General features: G+C 34.8%; 1 protein-coding gene across 1 annotated transcript in view; it reads right to left on the minus strand.

Moving 5' to 3' along the window:
• Positions 1-4,757: 4,757 nt before the first annotated feature.
• Positions 4,758-17,273, minus strand: part of DGKB (diacylglycerol kinase, beta 90kDa) — a gene marked incomplete at both ends in the record, with an annotated part of 52,443 nt that continues 39,927 nt past the window's right edge. Inside the window, 3 exons of the mRNA XM_009574549.1 lie at positions 4,758-4,832; positions 11,960-12,033; positions 16,558-16,674. Of these exons, the coding sequence (XP_009572844.1) occupies positions 4,758-4,832; positions 11,960-12,033; positions 16,558-16,674 (266 nt within the window). The remainder of the gene's footprint in view (positions 4,833-11,959; positions 12,034-16,557; positions 16,675-17,273) is intronic.

The following is a 17,273-nucleotide window of genomic DNA, read 5'->3' on the forward strand; positions in this document are numbered from 1 at the left end:
CGAATAATTACAGTGGTTAAGAGAGAGGTGAATGAATCTGGCTCACAACTTTGGAAGTCTAGACTGAGATAGGACTGGAAATCGGTGATATTGACAATTTTTAAAGATTGTGCTATGTATGCAGCAAACACCACAGATGTCATAGAAATAAAAATATTGTTAAACAGCTGTTTAAAATATATCTCTAAACCCAAGGTTTAAGTTTCACATGTCAAGACTTATTGAGTTCTAAGTACTACTGATTTATGGTGCACAACTGTAACTTCAATCATTAGAGTACAACCAACCCACTATGGCTTGCTTTGCCATTCTTTGGCAAAAATGTAATTCTTCCAAAGGAATACAGACCGGGTTCGAGGTTTTGTTCAGGAGAAAATAACTATGCAGTTATTATCTTCTAAAAATATTCTTGGTGTATATGCTTTCCCAGAATACTCTGTATATTCCAAATGTCCAACAGCAAAGAAATGCTCTAGCAATCAATTCCAATAATCAGGGAAAATAGTGTAATTTTCAAAACAGGCCTACTGCTTTGTGAAGCTATAAAGGCCCAGGTGCTGTAGATTCCCAACCAAATTACAGAGTACGTTGTAGGGATTCAGTTTGGCTGTCTTGGGTATCTTTTAAATGGACAGAATTTAAGATTTAAAAAGGCCTGTTGAGGTAAACTCGTGGATAGAATTTAAAAAATATATACTCCCCAAATTAAATGCTTAAAGGAGTTACAAAGAAATACAACTTTTGCGGATATAATTTCTATTATAGAGTATAAAAATAACATAAATCAGACATTTTAAATAATAGACTTAAGGGAGCAGGAGCCTTTTCAGAGGGACAAAGCCTTTGTGAAACGGTGACCTCTCTACAGAGTCATGTGGGTCCGTGGCTCGACTGCTATTCATCCAGCTATTATTTACCTCTCTGTGAGGTGAACAATAACTGAATTTCAGATTCTTCAAGATCATTAAATCCACAATAACAGTTGTTGTCAGAAGTAGAAGACTCCTATAGAGATGTAACAACCAAACAGGGAAACTCTTTTCAAGGCTAAAAACACAGGTGCTAGGTACAAATTACACAATGTATCAGACTGGCAATTTTCACGTCACTTTGTTAACTGTGGCAGTCTGTAACTGTGGAGTACCTTTTATGCCTGTGTTCAGCTGCAGAGCTGAACAGGGTTTCTCCAGCTCACTCGTATCTCTCTACTCGCAAATAATGAATGTCTAAACCATTAATTATTACACCAGTGTTTAAAGTGTACTGTTGCCCTTTGGCTGAGAGCTCCTTGATTTTCAGGCCTCACAGCAGGTCAATTTCCATTGTTGGAAAGGAATCAATGTCAGAGAGTTGGCTGCCATGCAATTTATTTGCATCATGTACATATTTCTGTATAGATTATGTACATGAGTCTTGACATAAACAGCTCTGAAAACCTTAGCTTAGGCATGCTAAGAAGCTACAAGAAACCTCTTTGTTGCCGTCCCTGCAGTTCTCCAAGTACCATCCCATCTATTATGAAAGTAGGTGACACATCCACTTGAGCAATTGCACATTCAGAGAGCAGTACTAAAATTCATTGTCAACTCATTAAAAATATTTTTCTGTTGACCTACTGCATGCCAGCATATGTATAAAAATATGCACAATAACTGATATTATGAAGGTGTGTGTGTGGGAGGGGGGTTGGTTGTTGTATGGGTTTTTTGTTGTTTGGGGGTTTTTTTTGTGTGTTTTTGTTTGTTTTTTTTTTTAAGGGAGAGGATTGAAAAGGAAAATGGAATGTATTATTTCCAGATTGCAAGGAAATTCAAATATGGGACTCCACGAGTGGCCCTTCTTCCTCTGAACAAGGATTATTTTAACCCTGTAACAGCTCAGGTCTGCTAAGGAGTCCTTTATTCCAACACATTTCTGTGAAAGGACATGGTTATCCCACTGAAGAGGAAGACCGAAAGACCTAGTGATTGAGCTGTTGACTTCAAAAAAATACAGTCCCCCTGAGATTTAGGATTTTACTGGTCTGCTAGTTCTCTTGTCTTCCTCCCTGTTACCTAAATAGGAGATACTTAGTTTTTTGACAGAAATGAACTGGAAATATTAATTCACGTTAGCCACAGATGTTTGGAACTTGAGCTAGAAAACTTGTGAATGTTATCTTCTTGGTTGATGACAGCAGCCCATCAGAAAAATACCATCATAAATAAAAACCAAACATTAACTTGTGGGTTAAAGCAGACAGTTTGGCTCTACCAAAACCAGGCAAATTCTACCCTAATATTATAAACATTCTATAGGTTGGGTAAACATGTCTGAAATTAGTATGCAAAAGAAAAATAAATAATCTCAAAACAGACTCAATTAAAATGTATTACAATAACCATAAATGATTTAACACAAACATACGTTATGTTTATTCCTTTCCACTGAATAACAGTAACTGGCATGAGGAATACACTTTTGTTTTTCTCTGTGCTGTACAATCCCCCACTCTGTTCTATTTCAATCTAAATGGCAATATGGCAATATTAAATAAATGTAACATTTTGATTGACAATCCAGCATAACTGGCATTATAGAGATGGATGAGTGAGTGGATGGATGGATGGATGGGCAGGTTTTATTAAGCAATCCAGCCCTTGCAGAAAGGGAAACAAAGACTGGTAAGTGAAATACAGAGTTTATTCAACTGCTCGCTTAAGGGACAAATTATATGCAGCCTACATAGTATTGTCAGGGGTAAGAAGTGACAGCAGAAGATAAACTGGAAATTTAGGATTATTCATTTATGTGGAATGAATAAAAAATATATCAAAACAGGCTTAATAAAATGCAGTGTCTGTTTGAAAATTAATTAGAAATTTATTCAAAGTGACTCTGAAGTAAAATTATTTTGATTCCTAATAGGAAGAGAAGTTGAAAATATTTTCTAAAAACCACTGTCCTGGTTCAAAAGACTAAAGTTTAAATCGCTTCAGTGCAGGGTTTCAGTTTGAACTTAACACTGCCCTCTTGTGCTTCTGCCTTAAAATACATTCTCCTTTACATCACAAGATACATGAAAACCAGAAGTCAGTTATAGACAGAAATGCAGTCAGTAAGTGCAGTTTGATTTTTTTTTTCAGTTTGATTTTTTTTTTAAAAAGGAGGTTCAATGAAATAAGATGAATTGTTTTAAAAGTCGTCATCTCAATCTCTAGTATGGCATTTCTCTTATACTGTATGAAAAAAACAACATTGGTTACTAGTTTTGTCTCAGTTAAAATTTCTTACAAATTCCTGAAATAAGTCTCTGCAATTTTTCTAGTCTACTTACTCTTTGGACTAAGATTACTTAAATTTTCCATATGTGTCAAGACCAGCATAACAAAACACAAACAACAAATACCATTTGAGAAATAAAACAGCCTAGCATTCAGGTACAGGATAAAATTACAGGCATGAAAGAAATAATGCATGTCATTATTTCCATTTTTGAGCAGGTTTTGCTCCATTCTGCAGGTTGCACGTTAGCCACACTGTAGTGCAAGATATCCTGAGAATCTTAACTTCAAAAAGGATTGGGCCCAATCCGCTTTTCACTTTCATCAACACATTCCAAGTCTAACACAATAAACAAAAGGACAGCTGACGTAGAATGGTTTTAAGAGAGAATAGCTTCCTGTATATTTGGCCTTAAAAACACCAGTACTGGCAGAAACTGTCAGAGCATACTCTTTCCAGTAATATATCTGTGACAACCGAAATATAACTTTGCAAGGCACAAACCATGTGCATTTCCACCTTCATCTTATTCCAACTTCAAAGAAAAAAGTCTAAACAAATAAAAACTCCCAAGATTAAAAAAAAAAGTACTCAAACAACAGCATAAACTTCATGTCAGTGAAGATATATCACCTAATAACCTTCTGCAACTCTTCTCAGTGATGTAAAATTTCACGTATCAGTGACATAAGTAAATAACATCCAATACATACAAAATGATACACAGACCAGATGTCCAGTGCTGGTCGGTCTGTTTTCTTCTACCAGAGTACTCACTACTTAAAAAGGAGACAATTTCAGGTGGCAAAAGTTGCTATTTGATACACTGTAACTCTCCTGTCTTCACATAAATGCAAAATACGAAAAATCGTGGAAGAAGCATGTTAGGTGAGTGACTGCAACACTACCTGGTTTAGATAACACTTCAGTCCTCATAAAAAGTCACTGCCAGCATAATCTAGCCTGTCCAGTCATTTTCTGCCCACTACATCTCCAAGATTATGGAATTGATAAGGAGTGCACAGCCACTGTAATTTGAAACAACATTCTACATTTGACATGCATAAGAATATATATATACATATGTACACGATATATATATTACACAGACACATACATACGTGCACATATGTGTTTATGTAAAAGAAATGTATGTCCTGCAGGTCAGTCTTTGAGGCTGCCTGATATTTGTAATATCGTAAAATTAAAATAAGCCCCACATGAACTCAGGTTGCTGATATAGCAGTAAAAGCTGCAAATAGAATGAAATTTATCAAACTGTTCTTATAGAGTACTGCATGGTTATCAGTAAAACATATGATATGTAGTTTTATTTGTACATGTAAACAAATAATACCTGTAAATTTCTGCAGCCATTCAGAGGTCTGCAGTGTTGATACATTCAAACATGCTATATGTGCCTCAGTCTGTTCATTTGATTATGTAGCATTTTATTAAATGAGTTCCTGGTAATAATATTAACCGTGACTTACCCTGGCATTGGTCCATTTCCAGAAAGACTATAAACTTGACGAGGATTTAAAAGGTACTGAAATTTTCTATAAATTCTGAAGAGGTAAAACAGACAAGGACAAAATATTTACTTACATGCTTGAAATTTTTTTAAAGCTATCAATGAAAGAATTAAAGAAGTTAAGACATGCTATAATTATTTGAATTGCAGGATCTCATTTATACAAAAAAATCAAAAGTTTGAACACAGCAATTATAATTCATACATACAATGTATTGTGTGCATAAAATTGAGAAAGAAGTGCTACAAGCTATCTACAATTCAAATGCTGTATATAGACAGAAAAAAAAAGTAGGGTAAGGAGGTATAATGATACAAGAAAAGGTGAGTCAAAAAAGCATTTGGAAGAGCACATTGGTTCCTATTAAAGTAACTTCATTGTAAAGGAGAGATTTATTCCTGAAATTCACTGCTAACACAAAATTACAAGTATAATTAATTGCAAAAGCAAATTGGCTTTGCCACGCACAAAAAATGTCCCCAAGGTTGAACAACATTCTGAGAAAGCAAATCTATTGTCAACTACATCTCCTTTGGATTATTTTTGAATGGGAAGAAAATGAAAAAGATTCAAAATCATTGTTTTACTTAAATTACACATATTTTTAAATTATCTGAATAATAGGAAGCAAGAAAAACGTTGTCCTACCCCACAAGGGACCCCCCATTTGCTGTCCCACCCCCAGCAATTATTCCTTTAAATGGCAGAATATTTCAAAAACTGTAACTTTATCAATTTGAGGTTACTCGTCCTGAAAGTATGACAAACATTTTTTTTCTTCATTACAAATATTAGAAATGTAATTACCTACATTGACTACAATGTGGTAGCTGTTTCCTTTCTTATGTAGAAACAAGTACATGAAAGATTTGGAGCTCAGAATAAATAAATATATACATACCTGGGATCTATGACAATAGTTTAAACTATAAACCCCTGTTTCTTTCTTTTAATTTTAACGTTTATGTCCTCAATCTAATTAATATTTTAATGTTTTTAAGAAAGCATTTATTTTTCCACTGAAATATCTCTTCCTTTCTTTTTACTGCCTTAAGTAAAATAGAACCATAACAAGAGCCGAATTTTAAGTTAAAATGTCCATGTTTTCAAATTCAGCAAAATAAAACTGTCTAGACACAATCTATGTGCACGTTGAGGAATTTTTTTTTTCCTTAATAGTAATGCATAATTATCAGACAAAAGTGTAAGAATACTGAATACAAACAAATTTATAATTATCTCTAAAATTGCCAAATTGGAACATTTTCTTAACTTCTCAATTATTTAGTGATACCAGCTTCTTCATAAAGCTTTGTATTCAAACACACTCACACAATCTATTCGTGATGCGACACCTGACAGAAAAAGTCAATGTGAAATGACTGGTTTCACTTTGCAAGCATGCACACATCATTGTCAATGGTTGCGATGATGACTAAGTCAGACATTTGACAGTGGATTTACAACACAGTACATTTCCATTTCATTTGCAGCATCTTACCAATGTAAAAGGATCCTATTTTTAATTTTCTATTTAGTATGTGTTAAGCTGCTTCTCAGTGACATATAGGATTTAACCTGATCAAAGGTGCAGCCAATTTAATTTGTGTAGCTGACCATAAGAAGGTCATGTATTGTTACAAAGTCCCAAAGGCTTAAGAATTATTTACCTAAAAGTTTGGTGCTACAAAACATACTAGCCATTACCTACACTCACAATACTGATGTCAGGTATCAGTGAAATGATATAAAAGCCTTCTTTATAAAGAGAGAGCTAGGTATCTCTAGCCAAAACCCAGAAGTCCGCCTGCAATAGTGAAGAGATGACATTGAATCCTACTTGATTCACTGCATGCCATTCATAGGTTACTAGTCAAACATCAATACCAGATAATCACTCTGTAATGACTCACTGCAAATGACACATCATGGGTTAAGGTATTATAACGTATTTATGTATGCTAGTCTGTGTAAAATTCGTAACTTGATAGTTCATTTCCATTCACACATTCTACAAAAAAGAGGAAGAAACTGCCTACAAATGTTTGCCTTCACGCTAAACTTAACTAGACCTAACAGCGTGACACATGCAAGACAAGGAAAGGGACAGTAATTTAGCCTTCCAGTTTTATACCTACAGCACCAAATAGCCTATTGATACTGATATGTCTCTGAATGTCTTGCTTCTGCATGTAAGGAAGGAATTGGGCATGGTTTCCTTGTGACTGGAGATTTGTGCAGACAAAGCTACGAGGCATTGTAGTGGATAATGCCCCAAAAGATAGCTTTCTGTTATAGAGTGCAACTTCATGAACGAAGCCAGTTCATGAAATTACCTCTTGTCCCCACCACCTCCAGCTGGTTCTTACCCCACGACACAGTTTATCAACAAACAGTTGTGCTTCTGTAACTGTTTGTGGGATTATTCTGTGATCCGGAAAGCGAAACAGATTCAATTTAAAATACAAATCCTCAGAAAAGTTTCTCTATTGTCATTTTTTCCCTTCACTTAAATCATGCCTGTGATCTCACATGAACCTCAAAATAGTTGCACTAGCGTAACTGAGGAGGCAGGAAATTACAGCCGGAGTGGCCAAGAGGGCTGGCATCATCTTTAAACAGCTCTGCTGCTGAAGAAAATACTCTTGAGTGCACCTTGGGCTGAGTTAGACTGAGCTATCTTCTGAAGTCATAAGATCATTACTTTAGAGAGAGAAAAGACAGACAGACAGAAACCCATTGGCAACTCAAAACTGGCAGTAAAGTTAACTACTGACTGGGGAAGAAGTTGACCATAGCAGTGCCTTGTGCCAACTGGGGAATGCATCTTCAGTCATCTGGGGGGTGACTATTCAAGATGTGGTCAGTATAGGCTTAATCTAACTGTAAAGAAGCCAAGGACTCCTCCCCAAAAGTAAAAGAATGCTAGTGATCTTCTCTCCTAGACATACAACATTTGAAAAAGATAATTTGAAACTGCTTCTACATTTTGTCTCAATGCTAAATGAAAGCTTAGAAAGCCAGATTAATCAGAGGATAGGAGGGAAGAGCTACTCTGAACCAAAGGTATTTGAAAACAACAAAGGTCAAATATATCATCAACCTGTACTGCAGACACTGAATGTGGAGTCAGCAACACTGTACGGAAGCTGATCTCCAGTGCATCCAACCGCACATTTGTCAAGGAAACAATTGTTTAAACTCACCTGCTGGTCAGGCAAATAAATTGGCAAATGGGGAAGTGCAAAACAAAGTAATGAGTATGGCAAAACAACAGCATGATTTAGAACGACTCTTATGTGAGAAGCATTACCCTTAACAATAACAGTCTTTAGAAGCACTACACACTTGTTATATATTCTTTCTGTTGAAAGAAACTATTTTGTCAATGATGTACTAAATATATACATTCTATTCACAGATTATTGAAAGCTGTTGTCTTGATTTGTCAGATCTTAAACGCCGACATACAGGACTGTTAGCTCTAGGATGAAATGGATGTACTGCAGTTTTTTTCTGATTAAATTAACCACACCTGTCCATTTTATGCACAATCACTGAAAACATGTTACAATGTGATATAGCCTGAGGAAGACACCTGACTGGGTTTGCTGAACTCCTATCCAATCTCATGCTTAATTAAAATCTATTTTCGGTGTGTGAAAGGCTTAAACTCATCAACTTTAATTCTAATTTGCTAATTTCTTCTTAATAAACATTGAATTATATTTTTGTTCTTTTTTTATTACAAGCATATGTATTATCCATTGGACTAAATAATTTAAGTCCAAATAACTGTAAATGCATTTATGTTCCAGGTGATGGGCAGTAAGTATTAATCTCTGCACTGAGAAGAAAGTATAACTGGGTTATTTTCATAGTTCTTTATTTTGCAATTATTTCTGAAAGTCATAGCATTGTTTTTTAAAAGAGAAACCTTTTCAAGAAGAAAATTATGTTTATCACTCTACTTTTTGCAAAACTCTGGCTTTTTAACAGAATTGAAGTTTTAAAAGGTATCGATAAGGTAGTTAGATATGGCTGTCAAGAAAGTATTTTTGTGTTCTGAATGCACTTTTTCTACATATGCGTTTGTTTCCCACCACACCTCGGTTCCAACATTCAAAACCCAAAACTAAAGCACCTAACTTTTTTTACCTTGAAGTGATCCTCAGTTCTTTTCCTTTGCATTTGAGAGATTTGAAAAAAATTGCAAAATACAAAAGGAAATGACAGAGTATTATTGGGGGAGTGCATTTGCTCAACTGGTTGTCAGATGGATGCATACGCTCTCTCCAAGTCTAAGGGCAATGAAATGGGCTGGGTTACCATATGGCAAGGCATAAAATCTCATACGGGGAACTGTGGGAACACTGGAGTCTTGACAGTATCTGCAATAACCTTTCTGTGTTCAATGAAAGTCAATTAAAAATCATAAATTCATTCACCGTGATCTCTCAAATACAGAAAATCCCATGTAAAGATTGAAGAATAGGTTTCAGTAAAAGATCACCTTAATCTGAATGAGTCAAGATAATGACATTCTCATCTACAAAAATTAGTAGGTTGTGGTTTGTTTTTTTTTCCCTCACTGCTGTGGAAATCTTACTTTTGTTACAGCCTATCCTCTACTCCTAGCCTCTCAATATCTGACCAGATACAAAATTGCTATAATCAAAAAGCCTGACTTGAATCACCCTAACTGTGCATTTTACAAAGCTATTTATGTCTTCAAATATTCTGTGATTTTACTTTTCACAACATATAACTGCCACAAAATTGGAGGCAAGGGGAAGATATGGGATTCCTCTCCTTCTGGTTACTAACTGTAGAGCAGCCAGATAAAAATCAGGAAAAGTAAAAAAGTTAAATATTATTGTTCCCTGAAAATGTTTTCATCCCTTAGATTAGATCTTCAAGCTAATATGCATTCTTAACATCCTTATTTTATAGTTTTATTATTTTACTGGCATTGATATGAAACATTAATACCTAAAAGGCAGAGGGCAAACCCCTTCTCATAAAATAGTCCATATGTGGAAAAGTACTCCTTTTTTTAACCTTTTTGAATCTAGTTTTAGATCCAACCATGAGATATTATCTCCTGCTGGTGAGTGACTTGAGATACATCTACATGACTACGCAGTTGACCATTTGATGTGCTCCTCCTAACACAGAAATATTGAGTGCAACTTTGACACATTAGTATGCAATTTAATATTTTATTTCATGTGGCATCAAAGACAATTTAAGAGGTTCTCATATGTCACTATACTCAGCTGCTGGTGGATGCCCTCATGCTATACACTTCATTGTGTCATGACACTTCTAGGTAATGGTGTTAGTGAATGAAGCGTGTATAAGGCATCCATTTTTTAAATTCAAATCATTCCTGTGATCTGCTTGGCCCCAGTAACAGTTGCATTAACATAAACTGAGAAGTGTCAGACTGCAATACATGAATGGGAATAGGAGCTTGGGAAGGGGATCAGGTTTTAAACTTGCTTTTACTCTGGAGAATATCTAACATTAAATGACAACCCTTGTGCATTAAGCCCATTCAGATAGTAACACTTAAGACCAATTATGACCTGGGAGCTGAAAGCTGTGAAACAGCATTTCATTAAGTTGTTTCTAGGTTATAAGTAATATGTAAGTGCAGCTCTCTAACCTGCCTCTCACCTACATGATTCTAGACTGGATCCTTGATCTACTCACTTCATATCTGTACTACAAAAAAGTCAAGCTGAGTGCTAGTCTATTACCTTCCACAATGTCCCTGACTGCACAGAAGACCAGGGCTACCTCACACTGCTACTGTGTCTGAAACATGAATGCTTATGATGGCTCATATTGTTTTGTCATGATTGCAAAGGCATGTTCTTTAAACTGTTTAGAATGAATCTTTTAGATCGTTAATTGCCTTTGACACAACTAGCGTTGTTGGCATTGCTGATATCTAGGTATACCAGTCCAGGGATTACGTAATCAGCTCCTAAATGATAACCTGTTCTCTCAGAGGTCTTCGAATGAAGTTTTGGATAAATGTTCTTCAGCTCTGAGAATTCCCCTAACATCAACTCTGCAGGATTTTGTCCCTTTTGTCAGTTTTTCTTTAAGGGACATTGTTTGAAAGAAGTGATCTAACGGAGGCAGTGGGGAAGAGGTAGGGAAACCTGACCCACTAGCAGTTTACTTGCTTGATTCCAAGTTTTAGAAACACACTGGATCCCTCCTTTTGTGATTTTGGGTACCCACATCACCCAGTATCCACAGGTGTCATCTTCAGCCTGATCTTAGCCAAAAGACTGTAACCTTTTTCAAGGCAGCACTGACATTGTAAGATAAGCTATAAAAATCTGGGGATTTATGTGATAATCAAAACCACCCATATTGTTAGCATTTGTGATTCTGAAGTACATTCTGAAAAATCTGCGCAGGGAGTAACTAATTCAGCATTTCTGCCTGAGTTTGATGGACAGAGTAGGAGGAGAATGCTCCTTACCTCTGTTTTATCATGCCTCTGATACACTAACATTTAAACATAAACTTAGGCATTTTGAATTTAAATCAATATAATTACTGACATATATAAAATTAAGCATGTCTTTAAAGTTTGTGTGATTGGACTTTAATACTTTAACTGGATTGTTAGAATGTTTCCTATCTACAGAAATCAAAAGGTTTTTTAACTGTAGAAAATCTTATGGAGAGGCTGGAGAGTCTACTCACTAAATCTTTTAAAGTCAAGTCATACATTAGAAAATGGAATACTGTTTCCAATTTAAACTATTGGTCTGTTTGCATAATTATTACAGAGATTAAAAGAAAACTGTTATAACTTCAAAGTCACAATGCAAAATATAGCAATTCACATCTTCATTCAAATCACACAAAACCATACACTGAATATAGCTACTTTTTCTGATGTGAAATGAAACTGTTGTATAGAAATCATTCTATTTTTTAACTGCAGAATTTGTAACTATATGCTAGTGTGTACCCCTTCTAAACTAGACAATGGGGCATTCAAATGTGAGGCATACCAGTACAAAATGTTGGATTTCTTTTCATATACAAACTTTTAACGTTCATTTTTAAACATATCACAGAGATCAGAATAGAGAAAGAGAGAAAAAAAAAGAGAAGATAAACCTTACCTTTCTCCTTGTTTCCCACCACTTTTAGGATTGACAAAAACTAAAAGTGGATGAGTGCCTGGAACTGGAGTGATCTAAAAGAAGGGAATAACACAGCCACTCATTAATGCTGTGTGTTGCATTCATTTTTTCCTATAGTAGACAGAAAACAAAAAGCTTAATGCAAACTCTATGTTATGCTATGTAATCCAGCTGGAAGCAATTCCATAATTTGCAATAATCCTCACAAATTGCAAGTGACTTTTTTTTTTTTTAATGCTAGCTGTCTGTCTTACAGCTGTGATGCCTTTTTAACCTATAATTCCCTTGAAATATTGATATATATAGGTTACATACATCAGTAGAGAAGAAAACTTTAAATGCAAGAAATGCATGACTGATTCTGACAGTAGAGTAATTTCATATGGAAAAAGCTATGAAGAAACTGTATTTTGTAGTGAGAAATGACACTAAACTATAAAGGTCAAATATAGCTATATGAAATTTTAAACTTGATGGAATTTTTTTTTTTTTTTTAAATAACAGAAACCTGCAATATTTGATGTGATATGAAATCACATCTCTCTTAAAATGTAACAAATGTAACAATAATGAGTTCCTTTAAACACCCCAGAAAGCTGGAAAACTTTAAAAAGTAGAGGAGAAAACATGTGGAAGAAGGACAAGCCTGAGAAAAAGAATGGAGAGGAGAATATACTGAAGGAAACAACGACTTCTACCATGGCTTTTAACTCTTCTGTGCATGGAAAGTTTTGCATATTCACATTGATGTTCAGCTTTACAAACTAACAGCTTCCTTCAAAGTAATAATGTTAGCCTGCACTTTCAGATACTTTAAGATATGAGTGTTCACTGCCTTTGCTCCATAGACTTTGAAGAACATAAAAAAATGACATCAGATGATCTCTCTTTAATATCTGTTTTTAAATCATAAAGCTAGACTATTCATATTAAAAATTATCACTCATCAATTCTAGAATGTTTAAAAGCATATTAAGAGTTCAAAATCAACATCTCCAAAGTCATGCACTAACAACTTCAGAGGTGAAGCTTAGACTGTCTGTTCCAAAATGATACATTGAAAGCTCTTGCTCCAAATTCTTATTCATAATTCCTGAAATAACAAAATCTTTTCAGCTGAAGATTTCATAAAATGTAATTTAAGGCAGAACCTGAGAAACATGACAGCTAAGGAGTCATACAGGCATCCTATCAACATAGGCATATAATCCTATAGGCATCTAAAAGCACTTTTTTTGTAGTAGGAAGTGTAAGGCACTAGTGTGTCAACTCCATCCATAACTTTACAAACAATGGATCCAAATCTGTTCCAATACATAAAACAAACAAGGAAAAACTCCAGCAAACTCGGTGGAATTAAACCTAGCATAAAACCAACCCAGTATCACGTTCTGTCACAGTGTATTGCTACAGTAAAGTGCTGTATGTTGAAACATATATCAAATTGCAGGATACAGTGAAGTCTGTCATATATTTAACTTTTACCTACTGTTTTAATCAATTTTAGTTATTTAGCCAATTCCCACGATGTTTGTTCCTGTGAACTGAGTGTAAACCAACGGTGCTCATTGTGACAGAGATGGACTACCTACTGAAATCCCTTAGGACGCAGGTTAATTAATGAGACTCATCCTAAGGTTATACATGATCTATTACTTCCTCTAATTAGAAATAATAATCCTGATCATTATGCTGGTTAGCTAGAAAGAAGTAAGATGAATGTGCTTAACTATGATTAATTGTCTTTAAGTTGTGCAGATCTCCACTGCCACTAAGTTATCTGCTCGCTGCTGTCTGATGGAAGGAAGGTTTGGTCTTGATACTTTTCTCAACAAAAGCTAAATGATGAACTTATTTCTATTTTAAATCTTTCATTTCAAAATGTAACCATATTATTACACGTAGAAGGTTTAGGACCATCAAAAAAAAAAAAAAAAAAAAATCTAACAACCAGTTTGTATTCCACTCAATTCCAAAATAAGGTCTCTTTCAATTAATTTATTACAGCTTTTCCAAATTACTTCTCCAAATATATTCTCCTTTCCATATAATAAACAATGCAACTAAAGATTTAGACTAAATTGGTGAACATTTTCAAGCCTTAATCTAGCATGATTTAAAGGCAATCTCCATGAAGTTATTGGACAAGTGACTTAAAATTAAAGAAGTAGTAGACCAGTTATATATAGCTTCTCTCATATTGAAAACAGAGGTCTCACAGGAGTAGTATGAAGATTAGCTGGGTATCTTTGATTTGTTATATTGGGAACTTAAATCATAAACAAATGTAATTAACATAATGACCAAGTTTTCTGAATAAAAAAGGTTCCAAAAAAAGTCATAAAAATCCTTTTCTTGTTCTTTGAAATCACTGAAGATCATGTTAAAATGAGACCATGCCACCAAAATTAGAGTATTAGAATTACAGTAGCATGCTTTGGCCAGATATGGGAGAATTAGAGTAGTATACTTTGATCAGCTACAGAAATTTTTTGCTCTAGACCATCTTTCGGCAAAATACTAACATTAATTACCAGTTATATTTATGGAATTTTACATCTTTGTGAAAATAGTTCCAAAATTATACAATCTGTGAGTGAAACAGTCTCACTAATCTCAGCCTTTCACTATAGTATCCTTTGAGACCCACTCAGCCTTCACAAAGATCAGGTTATCATTATTGGTACCGAAAATTTAAGAGTTGGTGAGAAGATGGATTCCTGCTACTCCACACCAATGTTATCCAACAGAGAAAAATAAAGATCACAGTATAATCAGCAAATTAGGGTCATCACTGCAGAATTATTTCTACCGTTACCACTATGATTACCAGTATTACATTGTGCACTACATTATAGATGTGGCATTACAGAACAATATCAAGCACTTCAGAAAACACCTTAAATCCATTCAATAATTATTCTACCATCTTAGTCCTCACTCTTTCTTTCTCTCCTTCTCAAGCAATAATGAATAAAAGCAATGATGAATCCAAGGCTTTGGAAAGCGAAGATAAAACATAAGTTTTGGATCATATTAACAAACTTATAGAAAATCTTATGCCATAATGATCTGAAAGCAGAAATTTTAATAATTTAAGGTTGTGTGTGCAAGAGTGTGCTCCTTCGAACAGACCAAGCACTATATCCAAGGCACTGTATCCCATGAGTGGGAAACAGAGATTTGAAAAATACCTGCAAATATGCTATGAGCATGAGCAATCTAATGCTTGGGGTAAAACCAAAATTCATGATACATGGCGCTGCTACCGAAAGGAGATGCCAAAGATGCTCCTCTATCTAGAGCAGTTGGGCTCACTGGAATTGCACGGATATCATCCAAGAGTTTGAAAACTCCGTGTGCTTCCTCTAGCACCAGTTTACTATAACAACTCTTCACACTGTGACTGATTAGACAGAACTTGAGCTTTCTGTCAATGAAAACTCTAGTCCTTTTGCTTCATGCTCCATGTCATGGATAATCTGGACAGCAATGCAGCCTGTGAGGATGGTAATTACAGGAAGAGAAACTTGAAAGACATGGATAATGATCGCTGTAATATTCTACTAGACCATCAATGGAGCAGCCATGTGACTGCACAGGTTTTAGGGTTTGGTTTTTTTTTCTTTTTCTTTTTTTTTCAATTTGAGTTATCATAACAAGAATGTTTCACTAACCTAAAAAGATGAAACAATAAAATAAGCCTTTCTATCCTGACACAATAAGGTATATCATAAAATAATTATGAGGTATACAGCATTTGATATACGGTAATGGAATCTTTTACATTTTACTGAACCTCAATTGCAACACATACAGAGAACAATCAACTATGTATATCAAATGATTATCACATTGTTATCATGATGATCATTTAAGTCCTGAGGAAATAAAGAAACAGCATCATATATGTGAACACTGACTTTACTCAAAACTACTCATTCTCAAGGGAAACAAGTCAAGCAGTTAAGGCAGAACTTCTGGCATGCCTCTAAGTAACCTCCCTAAAATAACATTAGCTCATCACACACACAGGTTTTTCTTTCAAGTAGAAAAACCTTCCATTTTTATTCTAGATATCACTATTACTGAAACCACTTTGCTTCTCTCCACTTTTAATTTTGATGTGCTAAATATCCTACTTCCAAATACCTGGACAAATAATATCGTTGAAGTTTACTCCATTCATCTATTAATTAACAGGTCCAAATGACAATAGTGAACAGTTATCAACTCATAGACTCAGATTTATAATGTAAAGTCACACAATGCTGTGTAACAGATAATAAAACAATCGAGTTCACCTTCACCCCACAATAAGAGTGTTTTAGAGCTAGTTTTCCGTCCCTCTTAATGTCTTAGGAAATCCTACCGATCACATGAGAAGTAGATTTGCACTGCAGGATTCCTGTACAGATGGAAGAATTTACCTCATTATTATATTTTTAAACACGTAAACATGAAATATTAGAAAGGTGAAGGTATAGGAAATATTTCATTTTAAAGACTGCTCACTCTATCATTGTCTTCATACACCTAGAAGTATCTCCTTAAAATTAAAATAACAATAATCACACCTGAAGACCTTGTCCATCTACGGTGACGGAATTTGCTCTTTGCATTTTGTTCCGTTCTCCTAGTTTGTTCATTTGCTGGGGACAACTCTTTTCTTTTTTCACTGTTGCCTGTCTTTCCTTGAAGAAAGAAGAGAAAAGGAGATAATGGAACATTTTAACACATAATATAACGCTATACAACTGCAACTGAGACTGTGCCTTTACAAAGTTGTTTTTTGACTAGAGAGTAATGTCAGATTCTGCTTTAATGAAAATGAGATCTCAGTCAAGTTATCACACAATGTCTGGACACTTCACATAACATCTGTCTATGCTTGGACATTCCATAATTGACTAAGCAATACATGGATGAAAAGTGTGTAGTCACAACACAAATTAATGCAATGATATGAAAAGATAATCTGACATTGCCAGGATGGCATTCTGAAACTTGAAAGCCAATAATACAAAATACTTGATTGTTTAATAAGCACATTGATAAGAGATCAGTAGTTTATCAAAATTTCATCCTAACTGCTAGCAAAGGTTAGATGCTTCAAGAGTACTTTACCACTTTGGCGAAATATACGTATTCTAAATGTACCATAACCAATTGGCCGAGTGGCTTTTTATAAAATACGTATTTCGTATCAGAAAGAAACCAGAATCTACATCAGATTTTAAGCCATTGGCACCTTTTGATGCTGATACACAACAGAATCAGATGGTTATTTGAA

This window comes from Fulmarus glacialis, unplaced genomic scaffold, assembly GCF_000690835.1.
Source record: "Fulmarus glacialis isolate BGI_N327 unplaced genomic scaffold, ASM69083v1 scaffold15860, whole genome shotgun sequence".
Classification (NCBI taxonomy): Eukaryota; Metazoa; Chordata; class Aves; order Procellariiformes; family Procellariidae; genus Fulmarus; species Fulmarus glacialis.